General features: G+C 46.3%; 1 protein-coding gene across 8 annotated transcripts in view; it reads left to right on the forward strand.

Moving 5' to 3' along the window:
* ZNF512 (zinc finger protein 512) overlaps positions 1 to 22,295 on the forward strand; it is an 89,110-nt gene that overhangs the window by 30,363 nt on the left and 36,452 nt on the right. For 4 of the 8 annotated variants that reach the window (XM_030554928.1, XM_030554927.1, XM_030554930.1 and 1 more), the window contains exons 3-8: positions 523 to 719; positions 3,462 to 3,551; positions 8,943 to 9,029; positions 10,212 to 10,336; positions 19,898 to 19,984; positions 21,413 to 21,511. In XM_030554928.1, the coding sequence (XP_030410788.1) occupies positions 523 to 719; positions 3,462 to 3,551; positions 8,943 to 9,029; positions 10,212 to 10,336; positions 19,898 to 19,984; positions 21,413 to 21,511 (685 nt within the window). Of the gene's footprint in view, positions 1 to 522; positions 720 to 3,461; positions 3,552 to 8,942; positions 9,030 to 10,211; positions 10,337 to 19,897; positions 19,999 to 21,412; positions 21,512 to 22,295 lie in introns of all 8 variants that reach the window. The other 4 variants (XM_030554929.1, XM_030554931.1, XM_030554932.1 and 1 more) reach the window with 4 other exon arrangements.

A 22,295-nucleotide genomic window follows, 5' to 3' on the forward strand; every position in this document is an offset into this window, starting at 1 on the left:
CTGTTTACCTCAGACCATTTCTCCAATTTGTCCAGATCATTTTGAATTTTGACCCTGTCCTCTAAAGCAGTTGCAATCCCTCCCAGTTTGGTATCATCCGCAAACTTAATAAGCGTACTTTCTATGCCAACATCTAAATCGTTGATGAAGATATTGAACAGAGCCGGTCCCAAAACAGACCCCTGCGGAACCCCACTTGTTATACCTTTCCAGCAGGATTGGGAGCCATTAATGACTACTCTCTGAGTACAGTTATCCAGCCAGTTATGCACCCACCTTATAGTAGCCCCATCTAAATTGTACTTTCCTAGTTTATCTATAAGAATATCATGCGAGACCGTATCAAATGACACTACATTACTATTAGTAAAAAAGAAATTAGAAGGTTTACTGAACTGTGGGTGGGCTTGAAGACTGGTTGTGAAGATGAAAGCAGCATGCTCTGTCATGAGACTCATTGTATCGGTATGTGTGCATGTACCCATCTTGATTGTTTTATATCTAGGATTTTTTTTTTTCTAGGTCCGAGGAGTTTGAAACTAGTCTTCTAGGGTCGGACAATAACAATGAGTCCTTCAGTGATTCTTCTTCTACCTATTCCAAGGGTCGAGTGAACGGGAGCTCAGAATCTGTGGGCAAGCGGGCTATTCGCAGACCCACTGACTGGCTGGAAATGAGGGGAATAAAAACCAATATTAATAAATCCTCAGAGAAGAAAGGTACTTTAGAGCCCTTAGTACTGGGCACAGCTGTCTTCTCACTGATTCTTTTAATCAAGATTGAATGTTTTTCTGAAAGATATGCTACAGTTCAACCACAAGTTATGGTCTCAATAGTGTCTTTTCTAGGTTACAAAAGAATAACTGTCTCCACTGCAGAACTTACTGGTAAAATTCTATGGTCAGTTTTGTGCAGAAGATCAGGCTAAATGATCTGGCCTTTAAGATCAATGAAACTATGACTACAGGTCTGCTTTATCTGTGGATGAGAGCTCTACCAGTGTTTCAGGAGAATGCTTTGCATAGGAATTTTAAAACGGCTAGAAAATAGAAATAACACTAGAACATATACAAAAGAGAGCAAGCCAGCAGTAGTCCTGGGGGTTAGAAACTGGCACCAAGTTGTCCTTTCCATTTCTAACATCTGTTGTTTTCTGATTTAGAATGGGCTCGGGCCTTTTGTGTGGATGTACTAATGCATCTTGCATGTCATATCCCATAAGATGAAACCTGTTAGGGGAAGACCTCTGATATTTAGGTGTCTATACTGGATGAAAATGGGGGCAGTGTGATAGGAGGCATGAACTTGGCTGAGAAGGTTCTGCATGTGTAGGGATTGGTCATATGTTGGTTGAAAACCTGTCTTTGAGACACCAGTACACAGCAGGGGAAAAATCTCAGTATTGCTAGCCCCAGGCATTCAAATATCATGAAATTAGCTTAAAAATCATTTTTTAAAAAGTTTGTTTCTTTGGATTTTCCTTTTGGCTTTTGTGCTCTTAGATCCACTTGGGTGCAACCTTGAGAGTAGAACCTTACTGGGTTTTTTAGTATGAAAGTAGATCACTCCAAGAGCTGGGACTTTAAGACAAACACAAAATATATCACAAGAGTCATGCTAAAACAATGAGAGTTGGTAACCCTGATTTTTGAGAGGAAAAGATCCCATGTGTGTGCTGCATCAGCATTTGTGTCCTATGTGTGGGTTTCTTTTCCCAGTGCGCTAAGGGGAGGCAGGAGGGAGCCCTGTCTGTCTGTGTTCATGGTGTCTCAGTGCCTTACAGCAAGCAGAATACAAACTAGGCAGTAATGGGTGGTCAGATGAGCCTTCCTGGAATCTCTTCTGTTATGGAGGAGCTTCCCCCTGAGAGTGGCTGTGGTGGGCAAGTGATTTACATGAGCCAATGCCAACTCTGTAGCAGTCTCTGCAGCAGTTGCATGACTAATGGGGACCTGATTGGAAATTTTGGGAGCAGCAGCTGAGGGTCAGTTTTAAGTGCTGGTTGCCAGTTCCTTGTTCTGGACATGGGCCTCAGGATCCCAAATAAGGGGCTCCTCCCTGCATCTTATCTCCTGGTTTGGCCCCCATTTCCATGCATATTGCAGAGGAGCAAAGTCTTCCGGAAGGTGTTTTATACTCCTTCTCTCAAACTTTCCAGTGCATTCTCCATCCTCTTGGTTCTGGCAGTGGGGTGTGTGTGGCTTCTCTCTTTCTGCATAGAACTGGGGAGCAGTGCAGCACTTCCAGTCCTTTCAAGGTCCTGCAAAAAATTCTACCTTCCTGACAGAACAACCACTGGTTCAGTGTTCCCCACTTAACTAACCCCTTTTCCACTTGTTGAGTCTTCCCTTGGCTTCCCTTTGACTAGGATTGTATGCAGTTTGGCCACTATGAAACCCAGGGACAAAGCATGTTGAGTATCCATTACAGAAGGAGTTAATCCAAAACCTAACAACTTTCTGGTTCTGATCTGTACTAACCACCAAATCAGTTTCAGCTCTAGCTGAGGGTTGGACAGGATGACCCACTTGTTATTTCTTAGTGTAGACAGGGCCCAGGTCTTCAGCCTTGTTCCTCATAAGGCCCCGAGGTGCATGTGGCTGTTCTGTGTTACTGCTTACCTGGCTGTGAGCAGTTGGTGATGTTACCCTTCAGATCTCTGACTGTTCTTTCTGGCTCTCATGTCAGCTGTACTCCTTGCTGCCCACAAGTAGTTGCTTCCTGTCTTAGGGTAAGCTGGCCCTTTAAGAGGGTTGAGGCTCAGTTGCACCTATGCCATACTTTTAGTTTGCCTCCCTAGGTGGAGGAAATAAGCGAAGTCATATGACTTAACTAGGCATGGTGGGGAAATAAGGGGAGCTGGTGATTCAGTCATAGAGAGACTGCAGAGAGAACAGCCCTGGGACTCAGTACTGTATAAAAAAGTGTGTTGAGGGGAATCTGGGAGGGATGAAAGATTAGGAAGAGAGCAGTGGGTTGGAGGGACAGAAGGCAGAAAGCTTAGTTGTTTGTGTTCCCAGGAGTGGGAATGCATTGAAGAGGTGAATTTGAGTTCCCCTATGCTGCCACCTAGCAGGGAGCTGTAATGACCCCTGAGAATGAGGGGAAGATAGAGAGACTGAACAGAGCCCAGGTGGGGCTTGAGCTGAGCCCAGGAGAAGGGCAGGGTTGAAAGGGAAGATAAACCCTTGGGAAGGAAAGGCTATGCCCAGCTTAATAGCAGGGCAGAAGACTATTCTGGCATATCAAAGTCCAAACCAACACAGAACCAAAAGGGGTGTGGGCTTTTTGGGACTTGGCCACAGGGCTAAGTCACCTCAGCAACCAAACCGTGCTGAAGACAGAGAGCATCACTGGAGATAAGGGGAAACTGAAGCAATGGATGGAGAACGGATAGGTGTGACGTTACACTCCCTGAGCCTCAGGAGGACTGACTTGTCTTCATTCTCTGACACCTCAAGGAGAATCACCATCCAGAGGAAAGAGGAAATCTGAGCGAGAGGATGATGAAGATTATGAAGAATTTTCCAGAAAGAAGCAGAAAGTTCCTGGTAATATGAATAACTTGTAGTTCCTAGCCACAGACCTGTGTGTGCTCTCAGCTTCCTATGTTGTTACCATGTGCTGCTGGAGCCATGGTCCTGCACGTGCTCTTGGCTACCTTCCTGTTGGGATTGTGCCCTATGCAAGCCTGTCTGTTACTCTAGCTCTGTGCCAAGTTTATGGATATAATGCAGGAATTGCAGCAGGGCCTAGGAGCATGAACAGTGCAGATGGAAATTTCAGAAAATTAAAAGCATTCACCATTTTTATATGCCTATTAGAACTAACTGATTTTCCATGTTTTAAAAATGGTGATTTTCCACCATGTTTTTTTAAACTTGGCCAAATATGGGTGAATTTTCACAGGAAAAGCAAAAGGCACCTCTTGGACCCTACTTGCTACTCCAAATCACAGGCTAGAGCTATTCCAAATCGGGGGGGAAACTGTAGCTGAAATTAGGCAGTTCTGGTGGAAAATGTTAGGTAATCTTCATTGTAGGCATTTCTACAGCCTTGAATATAGTAATACTCCACATGATTTATGAAGTAATTTAATCCCCCGCTTCCAATTTATAATTTGCAAAAGATCAGCAAAGCAAGAATGTTTGCTGGAAACCCTGTAAATAATTGTAATGAACAAATGCAAAAATTTCACAAATAGCCAAAAGGTGTCAAATACATGATTTGTTACTCAGGACTAGAAGTGGGCTATAATTTGTAGCCTTTTCTCTCATGTGCTCACTGATAAGCTATTCCAATAGTAGTTTTTTATGGTATTGGCTTGGCTGTGCTGTAGCAAAGGCAGAGCATTTATTATGCTCTTAGCTAGAGCTGTGTATACAATGAAATGCAGTGGTCTTTTCAGTCTTGATGTACAGCACCGTATTCAGGAAAGTAGTCTCTCTAAAACACTAACTGAATTTTAAGTACAAGAAATGTCTTAGTCACATCCCTGAATCGAGCACATAGAACTAAAATATTACTACACCAGTTGCTTTCTTTTCAAAGATTACTTCACTGTGCTGTACTTGGGGCTCTCCTTGAAAAGAGAGTCTAGAAGCTTTTGCTGGCACAGGATGTAGCATCTGTCCTTGAGTGAGGTGAACTTCTACTGTCAGAGGAGCTTGATAGCAGTTGTCTGCTGCTGGCCCTTGGCTACAGTTCAAAATGTTGATTACGGTTTATGAAGCATTGAATGGCCTTAGTATTAGTTTCCTGAAAAGAATGGAGGAAGGGATTGATCAGGAAAGAAAGGTATGTCATGGAGGTCAAAACATAGGAATAACGTGAGAATTGCCAAAAATCAGGCTGAGTTAAAAATTAAATTAAAACAAGCAGTACAAATTCTTTAGACATATAAATAAAAGAGAATAAAAAGACAAGAGCAACCACTATGGAATGAGGAAAGATTAAGAATAATCTAGGTATGACCCAAAAAACTAAACCAATGCTTTGCCTCAGTATTCAGTAAAGATGAAAATGTAGCACATGGGAACAAAGGCAGGATGGCTAGTGGAAATGTGTGTAGAAATGGAAGTGACCACATCCAATGTGGAAATAAAGCTCAAAGAATTAAATCAGGGGATCAGAGAATCTCCATCCCTAAATACTGAGTGATTTGGCGCATGAAATTGCAAGTCCAGTAGCAAGGATTTTTAATCTTGCACATTGGTTCTCAAACTTTTGTACTGGTGACCCCTTTCACATAGCAAGCCTCTGGATGTGACACCACCCCCTTAAAAATTAAAAACACTTTTTTATATATTTAACACTATTATAAATGCTGGAGTTTGGAGTAGAGGCTGACAGCTTGCGACTCCCCATGTAATAACCTTGTGACCCCCTCAGGGGTCCCAACCCCCAATTTGAGAACACCTGATCTATCAAATTGGGGAAAATGACTGGAAAACAACAAATATAATATGTATATTTAAGAAAGTGTGGGCGGGGGGGTTAATCCGGGCAACTGTAGACCTGTTCGTCTGATGTTACTGATGTGTGATGGGTTGAATTACAGAACCCCTTTGGGAGCTGCCACCTGATGTGCCAAGACTACTTCTGCCCCTGCTTTCCTGCCCTGGCAGCTTAGGACTTCAGTGCCCTGCCTGGTTTGAGCCAGACTCGCTAGCCTGCTGCAAACCCAGACCCAGGTCTGAACCACGTCCCCTAACAACTGCAGACTTAACTGAAAGCAGCTTACAGAAGTGTTCTTGTCTTTAACACTCAGAGGCCTAACTCCCAGTGGGGTCTAAACCCAAATAAATCCGTTTATCCTGTATAAACCCTCTATAACTCTGATAGAGAGAGATGCACAGCTGTTTCCCTCCCCCCAGGTATTAATACATACTCTGGGTTAATTAATAAGTAAAAAGTGATTTTATTAAATACAGAAAGTAGGATTTAAGTGATTCCAGGTACTAACAGACAGAGCAAAGTGAATTACCAAGTAAAATAAAATACACAAATCTAAGTCTAATACAGTAATACAACTGAGTACAGATAAAAACCTCACCTTTTACAGATTAGTCTCCTTACAGTCTGGGTCCAGCAATCACTCACATCCCCTGTGGTTATTGTCCTTTGTTCCAGTTTTTCAGATATCCTTGGGGTGAAGACGCTCTCTTTAGCCAGAGGAAGACCAAATGGAGGGGTCTCCCACAGGCTTTAATAGACTCTCTTGTGGGTGGAGACCCTCTTCTCTCTCCTATGCAAAGTCCAGCTCCAAGATGGAGTTCTGGAGTCACCTGGGCAAGTCACATGTCCATGCATGACTCAGTTTTTACAGGCAGAAAGCATTGCCCACATGATATCTTGAATGTCTCCAGGAAGACTTCTTATGTGTATTGGAGCATTCCAAGATGCATCGTTCCTTAAGTGCTTCTTGATTGGGCACTTAACTTTGTGAATTCCTTTCTAAAGAAGCTGACCAAATGTCTTACAAAGCTTACTTAGAAATCAAGCAAGTATACAGCCAATATTCATAACTTCAAGCATTATGGGATACATTGTCACAGTATGTAAAGTGTGGCAAAGTACCTGCTTCTCCTCTGCTGGCTCAGTCCCTTGCTGCCTTGGAGGCACAGGGTTGGGCAAAGCAAAAGCCCTTCCCGGTCACACAGGGTCTGGCCAATCCCTTCTCAGTCAGTCCCTTGCTCAGTTTTTCTCACCTTCTGGGGAGAGTGCAATCTGCCTTGCAGGAAGAGTTTCAGAGTCCTGCTGCACCTACTCACTAGCAGCTACTCTACTTCTCTCCTCTTCCCTGCCAGGGAGGGTTTAAAAAGGTCCCCAGCAATTGGGGCCAGCTGAAGCTAATTAGTTCCCTGGTAACCCCTGTTCCAGCTGAGCCTTGTTTCTCCGTGGCTATCTCCCCTCAATGGATAGGGAGAGGCCTTTTAACCCCTCTGGGACTAATTACTACCCCTCTCCTGGTAGCTAATTGTCCTGAGTTTGCCACAAAAGCTTTAGAACAAATTTTGAAGAAAGACTAATTAAGCACATGGAGGTAAATGGAAAAGGGGATGAAATGCAGCATGGGTTTCCAAAGGTAGATCATCCTAGGCTAATGTGATATCTTTCTATGATTTGATGACTGATTTCCTAAACAAAGTAAATGCAGTAGAGCCAATCTATCTTGACTTCATTAAGGAATTTTACATGGTACCACCTGGGGAATTATTACGTAAGAAGGAGAAGATGGGAATTGGCATGGGAATTGTAAGGCGAGGAAGGAAATGTTGGGTTTTTTTGTTTTGTTTTGTTTATAGTGGAGATATACCTATCTCATAGAGCTGGAAGGGACCTTGAAAGGTCATTGAGTCCAGTCCTCTGCCTTCACATCAGGACCAAGTACCCTCCCTAACAGATTTTTGCCCCAGATCCCTAAATGGCCCCTTCAAGGATTGAATTTACAATTCTGGGTTTAGCAGGCCAATGCTCAAACCACTGAGCTATCCCTCCTCTCCAAAACCACTCCCTAAAAGGGATGTGTCAATGGGTTGTGCTGAAAAGAGAACTATTCAGCTGGAGGGAGATAACTAATGGAGTTCTTCCAGGATCTGTCTTGAGACCAGTCTTTTTTTATTATTTTCATTAATTACCTTAGGACAAAAAGTAGGTTTACGTTAATGACATTTGCTGATGGCACAAAGTTGTGAGGCATTGTCAGTACAGAGGAGGGTTAGGATATTACACAGGAAGAATTGGGTGACTTTGAGGACTGGAAAAATATAAATGAGATGAAATGTAATAGTAAAAAGCGATGTCATGCATTTACTGACCAATAAAAATGTCTGCTAGAAGTGGGAATTCTTCATTTGGAAACAACAGAAGAGCAGAAAGACCTGGGTATATGTACTGGTCACAAAATGACCACAAGCCACCAATGTTCCCACAGCCATGAAGTGAGATACTTCCAGAAGGGATAGGAAGGTATTAATACTTTCGTGCAAGGCACTGGTAATACTGCCTCTGGAAAACTGTGTGCAGTTCTGGTAGCTCATTTTCAAGAAAGATGAGTTGGACCTGGAACAGGTGCAGAGAAGAGCTGCTAGGGTGATCAGGTCTGACTAGAGGAGATGAAAAAAGATTAGCTTCTTTAGCCTAGCAAAATGAAGGCTGAGGGAATATTGTTGCGCTTTGTAAATACATCAAAGGGGTAAACACCAGGGAGGGTAAATGTTGGCACAAGAACAAATGGATATAAACTGACCATTTTAAAATTTGGTGTGGAAATTAGAAGATTTCTGACTATCAGAGGAGTGAGGTTCTGGAGCAGCTTCCTGATAGGCTGTTTTCCCTACTGCTTCTAACTAGTTTTACAATGGAGGTTGATGAGTTTCTGAACAGGATTATATCATGGGGTTTCCTGCTATAGGAGGGGACGGGACTTGATGATCCAGGAGGTCCTTACAGTTCTATGTTCCTTTCACACTTCTGTCCTCACATCCCATAATAGTGGTTGTAGTCTCCTGGGCTGCTCTTCCTGCGTGTTCCTGTTGCTTATTCTCTGGGCTATGTGGTGTGGGATTCAGAGAAAAATCCCCACCTTAGGAACCTGCTTCCTATGGGGCACACTAGAGCCCCAGTTGCAGGAATTTCAGGTGTCCTATAGATCACTTACTCTCTTGACTTAGGCCTTTTATATCTCCATTTGTGCAGTAGTGTTTTATAGTCTTTATTTCTTGAGCCATATTTAACTAGCTTTGGGTGCTGAGCTAATGGACTCCATTTTAAAATCAGTAAATAAACTTCAGTTCTCTGAAGAGAGAAATTGACCCTTGCAATCCTTGCCTGCCAAGCCAGCATCTTGAATAGGGCCCCTGCCCCACGAGCTCCACTTTCTGTCTAATGATGGTTTTTAGAATTAGGTTTCACGGTTTTTCTCATTGTTTAAATTTTAGCAAGGAAAAAGCAACGAGCTGGGGTGCAACAAAATCCCACATCCAAAGGGCGTTATGTGCGGAAAGAGCCACCAACCTATGCAGCAGGTAAGAGGGATGAGCAGTGTTTATGCAACAGGTAAGAGGTGAATGTAGTTCTGTGTGGTCAGTCCTGGGTAATGTTTTTCTATGATCTCAGTTACTTTGCTTTTGGCAAAAGTGTGTGGATAGCATTGTCATTTGGACCCGATGGCATTGTAGGAATATCTAATGGTGGGGGTTGCAGCATGTTGCTCTTTACCACTTTCTGTCATTTAAACCTATTCTGTGGTAATGTTCCCTTTCTAAGGCGTGGAAATTTAGACTTTGTACTGGCAATGCATGTTCAGTGGTGCCTGGGGAGGGAATCACTTCTTGAATTGTGCAGAAATACATCAAGCTGGTTTCAGCCTAGACGACAGCAAAATATTCATATTTCTTTCACTCAGCAGAATGAAGGCATTACTACAAATCACCCCACGCCATAGCCTGATAGCCAGAGGCTCAAGCAACCCCGTCTGTAGCCGTACAGTAACACCTTTTTTTCTAGAATGTTGGACCATATAACATTCAGTCTTTGTTACAATCGGCGGAGTGACCAGTGGAGTGTCTACTACACCCACTCAACTCCCAGCTCCTATTCAGAAGACCTTATGATTAAGAACATAAGAACGGCCATACTGGGTCAGACCAATGGTCCATCTAATGGTCTGATTCACAGCAGCCTCCCCCCTGTCTCAAGGGGGCACCTTTTAGAGTTACAGATAAGGAGGAACTGTATTGGAGCACATTACCGTAAGGATTCCAGTTCTGGCTTTCATTCTCTGAAACCATTTTCAGGCCAGAGAATCTTTGGAGCTGAAACTTCTCCTGCTAATTCTCAAAAGGGGCCAGGGACTGGAGGCCACACCTGTCCGTATGCTTTTCTTTGCCTGTTTTGTGGCATGGTCTTCTGGAGCAATTCCATGTTTGCATGAAGTAGCAAAGCCATTTATTAATGTACAGTGAAGTCACACAGAAATCCTCATTCCTTCAGCTCCCTTCCTAGTTTCCAGTGGGAGATCTGGGGTGGGGTGAGGAGATAACACAACATTCAGATTTAGTTAGTAGAATGGGGAATTTGTTCCCCAGAAATGCAATCAGGCCATTAACTTAAAGAAAAGCCCTTCTGCCAAAGCTAGAGAAAACCTATGTTGTGTTTCATTTTGGTTTTGATTTTCTTCTTGTGCCTCCATTCTTGTGATCTTACAGGCAGTGTGGAGGAACAGTGGTACCTGGAGATCCTAAGTAAGGGCAGAGTTACCTGTCCAACATGCAGAGCTGTGGTCAGGAAGACTGTAGAGGGACTGAAGAAACATATGGCGAATTGCAGACAGGTGAGAGAGACAGAATAGCACCATCTCCCATTCCCTTTTTCCCCAGCTTAATGACTGCAGTACACAACCTTCAGACCAACAAGAGCTACACCATTTCCTTCTATCGCATCAATGTGTGAGGCATCCATTTGCCTGTCTGTAAATCAGTGCAATACCAGATTTACAATGGCGCCACTGGCACCGGCCCCATGCTCCAAAGGGGCCCTGGCCCAGCCTCTCTTCTCTGGGAAGCTTGATGCTGCTGTGCCGGGGCTCTGTCTTTCTGTTGCACGTAGCCCAAAGCTCACCCTCCCCCGCCTCTTACTCGCCCCTCCTCCTCTCACTCCATGCTCTGAATCAGCTGTTTGGGGGGATGGGGAGCAGCAGAAGCCGTCACCACCTGGACCCTGGGCAGGGTGAGTCTGCTTCTCCAGAAGGAAATGATATTTTTTCAGGATGCTCCCTTTTCCCAGATCTTCCTCCCCATCCTCCTCCCTCTGCCCGAGCCGGGGACCCCTCTCCCCCTCAGATCCCCCCTCCCACTTCCCCACTCCTTGCCCCTGGTTCCCTGTCCTTGCTCCAACTCGTAATGGGGGCGAGGGACCTTGCACAAGAGCACCCATGTCCTTCCTCCCAGCTCCAATCTGGGCTAGAGTAGCAGCCACGCTGTCCCAGCATGGGAGCATCGGGCATCTTAACACTAGTGAGGGAAATGCCCCTTCCAGTAGCAGCTGCTGTCCCCTGAAGTGTGCAGGCATTGGGGGTCGGGGGCCTTAACACTGCACCCCCACCTTTACTCATCCCCCCACCACTATAGCTGGAAGGGCGGTGAAGAGCTATTGCATCACCTGCACTCACAAGTTTTCTTTAGCTGAAAGAGGTCACAGGACTTTGCAAAGGAGAGAAGTGCACAATTTTCCCCTGAAAAGGATAATTATTAACTAAAGACAAAGTGGTGATACATTTTGTGAGGGAGGCTGTGGAAAATTCAGTCCTCTACCCCATCTGTTCCTTGGCTCTGAACATTTAATAACTTTCAGGAGGAAGTGGAGAAGAGGTAGGGGCAGGGCCTTGGGAAAGGGGCTGGAATCGGGGCATACCCCCTCTGGCCCCCTGCTGTGAACTGCTCAAGGTGGGGGCTGGGAGCATCCACACAACCCCAGCCCACCTCCCCAGTCCTGACCCCTGCACTTCCCTCATAAATTCCCAACCCCCTGCCCTGACACCTGCACCCCCCACATCCCCACCGTGAGCACCAAACAGGAGCTCCTGCACCCTCTTCCCCCCACATACTCATCTATACCCCTCGCACTGAATGGGAGCTGCCCCGGTAAGCGCTCCACACTCCAACCTCCTGCCCCAACCCTGAGCCCCCTCCCTCATTCTAGCTCCTGGCCAGACCCCAACCCTCAGCCTGCCCCTGCACCCTAACTCCCTCCCAGACCCTGCACCCCCACCCTCAGCTCGATGCAGAGAGAGGCGAAGAGAATGGGCTAGGACCAGCGAGAAGGTAAATACCCGCTCTGTGTGGTGGTAGGGGATCCTGTTTACCCCCTTCCTAGCCCTGCTGCACTTGCAGTTTACTCCTGGCCCCTCCCTTGCTCCAATGAGCAACCCTAGCTCTCACCCCACTGTGTTTTTGCCCCCAGCCCCTGCTTTGCTCCAGTCAGCAGGGACTAATCCTCTCCCTATGCCCCACTGTGCTCATCTCACCCCTGGTCCCTCCCTCACTCCAGCAGGGACCAATCCTTTCCCACTCCCCCATGCCCAGCTGTCAGGGTGGATAAAAATCAATGACTTTAAATTTAAAAAATCAGATTTTATATATATAGCTTGAGTTCGTAGCATGAGTTTGCAGCTTGGGATCGTAGCTTGTGGCAGCTAACTAGCCAGGCACAAGGAAGGGCTGGGTGTGCCCTCCCATGTTGGCAGCAGAATGTTATCCTTCCAAGTCTTCCATCTCACCCATCCTTTTTGTAGGCTTTAGTTTGAATCCAGAGTCTATTGGTCTTGCTGTGTCACGCTGCCTCTGGGTTCGGTGTGATTGATCACCAGTCAATTGCAGACGTGACTTTTAGCCTGGGACCTGGCTTTGATCTTCCTTCTATTGTACCTTAGTTCTTTTCTTCTGAGGGTGGAATCTTCTTACTTTGTTAGGGCTCTTGTCTGCATCTTCAGCCATTGGTGTTTGAACTCTGTTTCATCAGGACAGGCTGGTGCTGGAGGTTGATTCCATCATCCATCCATACCTCATTCACACATCTAAACTAATAAGATTTACAGCAGGGTTTTGCAAAAATGAGGGCTGCAGCAAGCTTTTACAAAATAGAGTGAGCTTTTTAAAATGGAGTTTGAATTACAATATGGCAAACAGTGAACAGAAGTAGACGAGTGTAATGAATGGCAAACAGTGAACAGAAGTTACAATACTGAAACAGTGCAAGTCTCAGTGATTGTTTTAAGCAGGAATTGGAGTGGAAGTGAAATTTACAAGGGCAACTGGCTGAACAGCTATGGCTCTTAACAAGTATCTTAATTGTCAATTAGCCAGTTATTGGGGTAACCGGTTATATGAATGAATGTTGTTTCATTCATAAAACTTAGCTTATGAAGTTACATTAATAAAGTGAACAGTTAAAAACAATTTCATTTACCAGTTCTACAGGCTGAGGGACCCAATCTTATGCGGTTCCCAGACGTCTGTATAGATTATTTAGGTTAATTTTTCTATCTACCCAATGGGACCCAGTGCTCAGTCTGGAAGATACCATCAGAGATGCTTAGTTTTGCAGTTCTCAAACTGTGGATTTGTGTCTCCAGAGGTAACATGCTTGTTAACAGCAAAAATGTTTTTAAATAAATATATAGAGGTGAGAAATAACAGACCTCAACTCTATTGTTCCTCTGCAAATTTGTGTACACAGGGTCAACTCCTTACCTCTCTTTAAAAGTGAAAAGTTTCAAAACGTTCAATTAATAAAAGATTGTTGCGGGCAGAATAGATTTGGACAAGGAGAAGTCTGGAGATAAATGTGAGAAGTGAGAGACGTATTTTTTTTTGTTAAAATATTATGTTTGCTGTTGAAGGGAAAAAATCAAGAATACTGAACGTTGTTGTTTTAGTTAAATAAAACAATTTAAATGTCTCTCTGGTGATGGTCTGCTCCTGATACAGCCTGGCAAGAAAATCCTCCAAATATTAATTTTTAACCTCTTGAATTGGAGATTAGTTCACCTCCCAGTGACTTCATAAATATCTGCTTCAATTACCTTTGGTAAATGAAATAACCAAACAATCATTCATTTTCTGATATAGCTGTAAAACTCATCTGAAAAGTTTTCAAAATAAATCATGGTTTAAAAATGTGTAGTGTGTACTTTCTAAAAATGAAACCTAAATCTATCTCTAAGGGTATGTCTACGCTACGGGATTATTCTGATTTTACAGAAACCGATTTTAGGAAACAGATTGTATAAAGTCGAGTGCATGCGGCCACACTAAGCACATTAATTCGATGGTGTGCGTCCATGTACCAAGACTAGCGTCGATTTCCAGAGGGTTGCACTGTGGGTAGCTATCCCATAGTTCCCAGTCTCCCCCGCCCATTGGGATTCTGGGTTGAGATCCCAGTGCCTGATGGGGCAAAAAACATTGTTGCTTGTGGTTCTGGGTACATCCTCCCCCTCCCTCCATGAAAACGACGGCAGACAACCATTTTGCACCTTTTTTCCTGGGTGAATTGTGCAGACACTATACCACGGCAAGCCTGGAGCCCGCTCAGCTCAAGACTGCAGTCATGGACATTGTAAACACCTCGCACGTTCTCATGCAGTTTATGCTGAACCAGGACCTGAAAAACCAGGCGAGGAGGAGGCGACTATGGCAGCGCGGCGATGAGAGCGATATGGACATGGACACAAAATTCTCCCAAACCGCAGGCCCTGGCGCTTTGGAGATCATGCTGTTAATGGGGCAGGTTCTAGCCATGGAACGCCAATTTTGGGCCCAGGAAACAAGCACAGACTGGTGGGACCGCATAGTGTTGCACATGTGGGACGATTCCCAGTGGCTGCGAAACTTTCGCATGTGTAAGGGCACTTTCATGGAACTTTGTGACTTGTTTTCCCTTGCCCTGAAGCACCAGAATACCAAGATGAGAACAGCCCTCACAGTTCACAAGCGAGTGGTGATAGCCCTGTGGAAGCTTGCAACGCCAGACAGCTACCGGTCAGTCGGGAATCAATTTGAGTGGGCAGATCTACTGTGGGGGCTGCTGTGATGCAAGTACCCAAAGCAATCACTGACCTGCTCTTACCAAAGGTAATGACTCTGGCAAATGTGCAGGTCATAGTGGATGGCTTTGCTGCAGTGGGATTCCCTAACTGTGGTGGGGCGATAGATGGAACCCATATCCCTATCTTTGCATCATAGCACCAGGGCAGCCAGTACGTAAACTGCAAGGGGTACTTTTCAATGGTGCTGCAAGCACTGGTGGATCACAAGGGACGTTTCACCAACATCAACGTGGGATGGCCGGGAAGGGTTCATGACGCTCGCGTCTTCGGGAACACTACTTTGTTTAGATGGTTGCAGCAAGGGATTTACTTCCCAGTCCAGAAACTAACAGTTGGGGATGTTGAAATGCCTATTGTTATTCTTGGGGACCCAGCCTATCCCTTAATGCCATGGCTCCTGAAGCCATACACAGGCAGCCTAGACAGTAGTCAGGAACTATTCAACTATAGGCTGAGCAAGTGCAGAATGGTGGTAGAATGTGTATTTGAATGTTTAAAGGGACGCTGGCACACATTACTGACTCGCTCAGACCTCAGCCAAACCAATATACCCATTGTTATTGCTGCTTGCTGTGTGCTCCACAATCTCTGTGAGAATAAGGGGAAGACCTTTATGGCGGGGTGGGAGGCTGAGGCAAATCGCCTGGCCGCTGATTACGCGCAGCCAGACACCAGAGTGATTAGAAGAGCACACCAGGAAGCGCTGCGCATCAGAGAAGCTTTGAAAACCAGTTTCATGAGTGGCCAGGCTACGGTTTGAAAGTTTGGTTTGTTTCTCCTTGATGAAAACCCGCCCCTTAGATTGACTCATTCCTTGTAAGCAACCCACCCTCCCCCTTCAATCACAGCTTGCTTTCTAAGGAAATAAAGTCACTATCATTTAGAAATCATGTATTCTTTGTTAATTGATTATAAAAAGAGGGAGAGAACTGACAAGGTAGCCCAGGTGGGATTTGGGAGGAGGATAGGAGGGAAGGAAAAGGCCACTAAAAAAGTTCAAAATAATGACAGCGTTTTGCTTGGCCTGTCCACTGGGGAATCGAGGCCAAGAATGCGGGGGAGGGAGGCTCTGTGCACCCACCCACTGGGGTGGAGTGGGTGGGTGCACGGAGCCTCCCTCCCCCGCATTCTTACATGTCTGGGTGAAGAGGCTATTGAACATGGTGAGGGGGAAGGGTGGTTATACAGGGGCTGCAGCGGCACTCTGTGATCCTGCTGCCGTTCCTGAAGCTCCACGAGACACCGGAGCATGTCAGTTTGATCACGCAGCAGCCCCAGTGTTGCATCCCGCCACCTCTCATCTCGAGCGTGTCTCCTCTCCTCTGCTCACGTTCATCCCTCATGGCCTCACACTCACTGGCAGCTTTCCTGTACTGCGATAGGGTGACCTTCCACTCATTCAGATGAGCTCTTTCATTACGGGTCGATTCCATGATTTCTGAGAACATTTCGTCTTGCGTCCTTTTTTTTTTTTGCCGCTGTAACGAGGCGGTGTGGCTCCCCTCCTCATCCAGGAGCGTCGAGCCCCGTCACTCACCCAGAGGGGTGGGGCCACTAAGCGGAAGTCCTGCCCCTCAAAGGGTCAAGCGGCGACCCGGAAGGATAAAAGCCGGCCCTCAGTTGGGACCAGCCACCGTCAGGAGCAGACCTGTCAGCGGGAGCTCCTGACTGGGAAGCTGCTGAGGCCGCAGGCCGGTGTCTGGACTGGCCGGGGCCTCCTGATGCTCGCCATACCAAGGAGCTGCCAGAGCTTCCCTGCGCCCGCTACAACGAGGAGCTGCCAGAACCGTCCCGCCCCTGCTGCCGCCCCGAGGACACCCCAGAACAGGCCTGGCCGGACTTCCCGGAGGAGCTGCCGGACTTGCTGCCCAGCCCTGGCCATGAGGAGCCTCCGTGGTGGGACGTCCCCGAAGCGGGTCCCACGAACCAGGTAGGCTCGGAGGGGGATACTGGAAGTAGCCCGGGGGCAGCCGTCCCGAGTCAGGCTGCAGATTTCCCCGATACCCATGGCAGTGTGTTGCGGTCAGGATCCCCACTGACCACCTGAAGCAGTGATCACCGCTACTAGGGCCCCAGGCTGGAACACAGTGGAGTGGGTGGGCCTGCGTTCCCCCTGCCACCCGTCCACGGGTGGCAGAATCCCTCTCTCCCCTCGGCCTGAAGAGGCCAGCTAAGCTGAGATAACTGTGTATTGGTGCCCTGCCCGAACCAAGGGCTGGGCCTTTTGACTGTGCCACTACTTGGTCCTGTCCCAAAGGGCCCGAGCGACCCGCACCCTTGCCAGCCCGTCCCTGAACCAAGAGGGCCGGAGCTGAGATAACTGTGTATTGGTGCCCTGCCCAAACCAAGGGCTGGGCCCCTTTGACTGCGCCGCCACCCGGTTCTATCCCCAGGGACCGAGCCACCCGGACGGTGGGCTACAGTTCCAAGGACCTAGACCCTCAGACGACAGGTCGAGGCCGGTGTGGCTCCCCTCCTCATCTGGGCGGGTCGAGCCCCGGCAACGCCCCTGCTTACAGACGCCTTATCTGAGATAGCCTTTGGGACGGAGGAGCGAGGCTTGAAAAACTTGTAGCTGCGGGAGGGAGGGAAAAAAGGGAGAGAAGTATTTTAAAAGATACATTTTGCAGAACAATGGTTATACTCTTTCATGGTGAACAACACTATTCACATTACATAACACATGATTTCAGTACAAGGTTGCATTTTGCATCTTAATATTGAGTGCCTGTGGCTTTGGTGTTAGAGATCACAGACACAGGTCCAGGCAACAGAATTCGACTTGCATGCGGCCATGGTAAGCCATTTGTCTTTTGGCTTCTGCAGCCTTCATATATCCAGCACTCTCTTTTCCCACCTACCACGCAAAGCCCATTGAGTGCTGCAGTTTTCCTGTTAACGTGCAGCAGCAGAAAACAAACTAACCCCCCTGCCCCCCATCCAATTCTCTGGGATGATCGCTTCACCCCTCCCCCCACCGCATGGCTGGTATCAGGGAAGATCCCTGCTAGCCAAACACGAAAAGTTCAGCGCCAATCTTCTCCTCCCCGCCACTTGGCTAACTGCAGGGAAGGATTTCTTTTCAGCCACAGGCAAACAGCCCCCTAGGAATGGCCACCTCTGTCCCCTTAATTAAATTCCCGTATTTCAACCAGGTTACCATGAACGATATCACTCTTCTGAGCAGGGGTCGGCAACCTTTCAGAAGTGGTGTGCCGAATCTTCATTTATTCACTCTAATTTAAGGTCTCGCATGCCAGTAATACATTTTAATGTTTTTAGAAGGTCTCTTTCTATAAGTCTATAAAATATACTAAACTATTGTTGTATTTAGAGTAAATAAGATTTTTAAAACGTTTAAGAAGCTTCATTTAAAATTAAATTAAAATGCAGGGCCCCCCAGACCGGTTGCCAGGACCCGGGCAGTGTGAGTGCCACTGAAAATCAGCTCATGTGCCGCCTTCGGCACCTGTGCCATAGGTTGCTGACCCCTGCTCCTGAGGATAACACAGCGAGATAAAGAACAGATGTTGCTTCAATGCCAGCAAACACCAGGACCATATGCTGCCAGGCTTTGTCATGCAGTGATACCAGATTACTTGCTACTAGCATGGCGTGGTCAAGTGTCCTACCATGGAGGACGGAATAAGGCTGCACTGCCCAGAAACCTTCTGCAAAGGCTTTTGGAGTACCTCCAGGAGAGCTTCATGGAGATGTCCCTAGAGGATTTCCGTTCCATCCCCAGACACGTTAACAGACTTTTCCAGTAGCAGTACTGGCCACGAATGCACCCCAAGGCCTGAGGGCAAATTAATCATTTAAAAACACTTTCTTTTAAACCATGTTTTATATTTACAAAGGTACACTCACCAGATGTCCCTTCCATGGCTTCATGGTCTGGGATACTGCCTTGGGAGGCTACTTCAGTCAGGCTGAGAAGAAGATCCTGGCTGTTGGGGAGAGCGGAGTGCTGTGTGCTCTCCACAAGCTCGTCGTCGTCCTCCTCATCTTCCCCGTCCGCAGACTCCTCAGGCATGGCTGAGATTACCCCCTCCTCGAAATCCACGGTCTGGGGTGGGGTAGTGGTGGCGGCCCCCCCTAGAATTGCATGCAGCTCAGCATAGAAGCGGCATGTCTGCGGCTCTGCCCCGGACATTCTGTTTGCTTCTTTGGTTTTGTGGTAGGCTTGTCTGAGCTCCTTAACTTTCACACGGCACTGTAGTGAGTCTCAGTTGTGGCCTCTCTCCATCATGCCCTTGGAGACTTTTTCAAATGTTTTGGCATTTCGTCTTTTGGAACGTAGTTCAGCTAGCACAGAATTCTCTCCCCATATAGCGATCAGGTCAAGTACCTCCCGTACAGTCCATGCTGATGCTCTTTTTCGATTCTCAGACTGCATGGTTATGGTTACCTGTGCTGATGAGCTCTGCATGGTCACCCGTGCTGATCAGAGCTCCACGCTGGGCAAACAGGAAATGAAATTCAAAAGTTCGTGGGGCTTTTCCTGTCTACCTGGCCAGTGCATCCGAGTTCAGATAGCTGTCCAGAGCGGTCACAATGGTGCACTGTGGGATAGGTTCCGGAGGCCAATACCATCGAATTGCGGCCACACTAACCTTAATTCGAAATGGCAATATCGATTTCAGCTCTACTTCCCTCGTCGGGGAGAAGTACAGATATTGATATTACCAGCCTTTTATATCAAAATAAAGGGCTTCGTTGTGTGGACGGGTGCAGTGTTACTTCGGTTTAACACTGCTAAATTCGAAAAAAACTCGTAGTATAGACCAGGCCTGAATTGTGAAGAATATGTTATAAAGTTATAACAACCAACAAGAATGGACTTTTTATGTAGAAACCCATGATTAAATCGAGTCTTCCTAACTAGTGTTTTAAATCAAATCCACCCTGCCTGCTGTGCTCTTGCCCACGGCCTCTTCATTCCCCAGGGGGGCCCACAAATGTGTTTGGCGCTGGGCCCACAAGAAGTTAATCCGGTCCTGAATCAGTGTAGTCAACTGCTCCTTCCTCTCTGTGTTACTTGTGGTTTTAGGAAAGTGAGCAGAGACATATCCATTCTCTTTTTTTTACCCTGTCTCTTTCTCTAGTCTTTATACCCCTGTAAATCTGTTCATTGACTGCCACATGCATGGTGGGTTTTTTCTCACTGTGCAGTTATCTGACCCATACAAGGTTTTCTCCCTGCCTGCTCCCCCATTTCTCCTACAGTCACCCAATATATGAGGTTTGTGTTTAATGCAGTCTTCACTCTTGTTTTACTTGTAGGAGATGTTCACATGTCATCACTGTGGAAAACAGCTCAGGTCTTTGGCAGGAATGAAATACCACATCATGGCAGATCACAACAACCTGGTAACGTTGATATTGTACGTCTAGCAGAAGCCCTGACCTTCCAGGCCAGACAGCCCTTTGTTGCTCCCTTGATGCACAAAGAGACTGAAAGGTGGTGGGTTGTCAAACATTTTCTATCTTTAAAAATTTCAGGTCTTATCTAACCAGTTTTTCCTGAAAGACTGAATACTTGGAAACCTAGTAGCATTGTGATGTCAGAAATGCTAGGCAAGTGACAGCTGATAAAGATGGGAAGGCCTTTCTATTCAAACTCTTTAAAACACTTGGGTGTGAATTTGTTTTTAATATTTATCAAATACTCTGTTTAAAAAAAAAAACCCTCAGAAGAAACGATCTGATTATTAAAGACTCTGTATTTCTCACCCCTTCACTAAAGGGCTGGGAGATTTTGTAAAATACAGATCAGAGTCATCCAGCAATTACAGAGCAGACTAGTTGAGATCCTGACATTTTCAAAGTAAAAAAGCAAGCAGTAAACACCTTTCAGTGCACCGTTATCCTGCATAAAGATACACAAAGGGCATAACCCATTTTCCCCCTTTAGTCACCTTTAAGAAGCCTCTGTCTCTAGGTCTGGCAGCGAAGGGTGAAACCCTTCGGGAGATGTCATTCAGAAGAGTGGGAGAGAGTTCCTAGGCTTGGTGAATTTATCCCTCATTGCTTTTTATATAGTTTTTATAACCACGATATCTAATAGAATAAATAACTGATGCAGGGCTGTCCATCTGTGCTGCAGAGTTTGCCAACAAAACTGTCAGTTGTGTTATTGCTGTTTGGAACCCTGAGGACAGTAGTGAGACCACTGAGAATTGTATCACTTTCATGCTGCTACTGCTTGAGAAGCTCTGAGCAACAGCTGAGACAGCAGGAGTTATTCACAAGGAAAGAGGGGACACAATGGAAGAAATGGGAGGGGGGATTGCAGACATGCAGAGTAACAGAGGCCTCCCCTGCCCCTTAACTCACAGGATGGGAACAGCAGAAAGAGAATGCTGCTCCACTCTGGAGGGCAGAGGGTCTGGGTAACTTGAAATATATCCGGTACCTGGGAGTCAGAGGCTGATATGAGAAATGGAGCCCCAATCCTTATAAGGTCCTCGTATATACTCCTCTTTCCAGCAGCTGTAGGTTGGCTGGGCTTTTCATCGGGGTGGGGGCCTTTAGTTGGATATTAAAATGATCACCTGTGAAATAGTTATCACCCCACTGGGATGAATGGAACAGTTCATTCCTCTTAAAGTTGTTCCATTGTCCCGCAGACTTAAGCAGAGATTGCTTCATCAGATACATTCAGGTCACTTTTGGAAGGTTTCCTACACAGCCATAGATTTAGAAAGTGCTTAGATTATGGAGCAAATTCCCAGAATGTAGAATTACAGAGTGCTGTGGGTCCTGTGCTCACCTTTTTTCTCTCTGCCTTGCTTTTAGCCAGTTGTGAAGGAAGGAGGTGAATTAGATGAGCAGTGTGAACGAGACCGCCTCCGGAAGGTGCTGAAGCGAATGGGAAAGCTAAAGTGTATGAGGGAGGTGAGCTGCAGTATCTTGCGTCCCAAATGAAGCAGCAGCCTTTGCCAGAGTTTAGAGCACTGCACGATGTCTGCTGGACACACTTATAAGAGCCAGTCAGTGGGACTTGTGCCAAAGCTCTGGTTATGGTTTTAAGACAATGGGCCTCTTCAGAAGAACCTAATGCTGTTAGGTAACTGGGTGGACAGCACAATGGCAGAAGGGATTAAAATAGACAAGTGTAAAGTGATGTACGTTTAGAAGGAATGATTTAAATGATCTGCACTCGCTGAACTATTGTAACCTCTTACCTAGGGATGTGATTGGTTCTGGTGGGCTTAGCTCAACCCGAATTATAGGGCTTGACGTAGGTATTTCTGCATGAACATCTCTGGCATATGTTGTGCAGGTCAGACTACATGATCATCATGATTTCTTCTGGCCTTAAATTCCTATTAATCTATTGAAACTTGAAGCTATAGAGTAACTGTGAAAAGAACAGACATCTGCTTAGTGTGCAGCAGTGATCAAAACAGTGAGTAAGATACTTAGGAAGTACAATGGCTTGGATAAACTTTGGCCACAGCTCCATTCTCAGTGAACAGGTGTGTACTTCACCACAAATTGCCCAGCCTATCTCTACAATCTGAATGAGGTCAATAACTGAATGAGCCATGTAGACTGACAGCCCCTCTTGCCTCTGTGGGTAGTCTGTCTGGGTAAGGGCAGAGAGAAATTGGCAGGAGACAATGTATGCAGGCTTTTTTCCCCAAGCTGTAGCTGCTCTACAGAAAGCGGGTTTCAG

This window comes from Gopherus evgoodei, chromosome 3 (assembly GCF_007399415.2).
Source record: "Gopherus evgoodei ecotype Sinaloan lineage chromosome 3, rGopEvg1_v1.p, whole genome shotgun sequence".
Lineage (NCBI taxonomy): Eukaryota > Metazoa > Chordata > Testudines > Testudinidae > Gopherus > Gopherus evgoodei.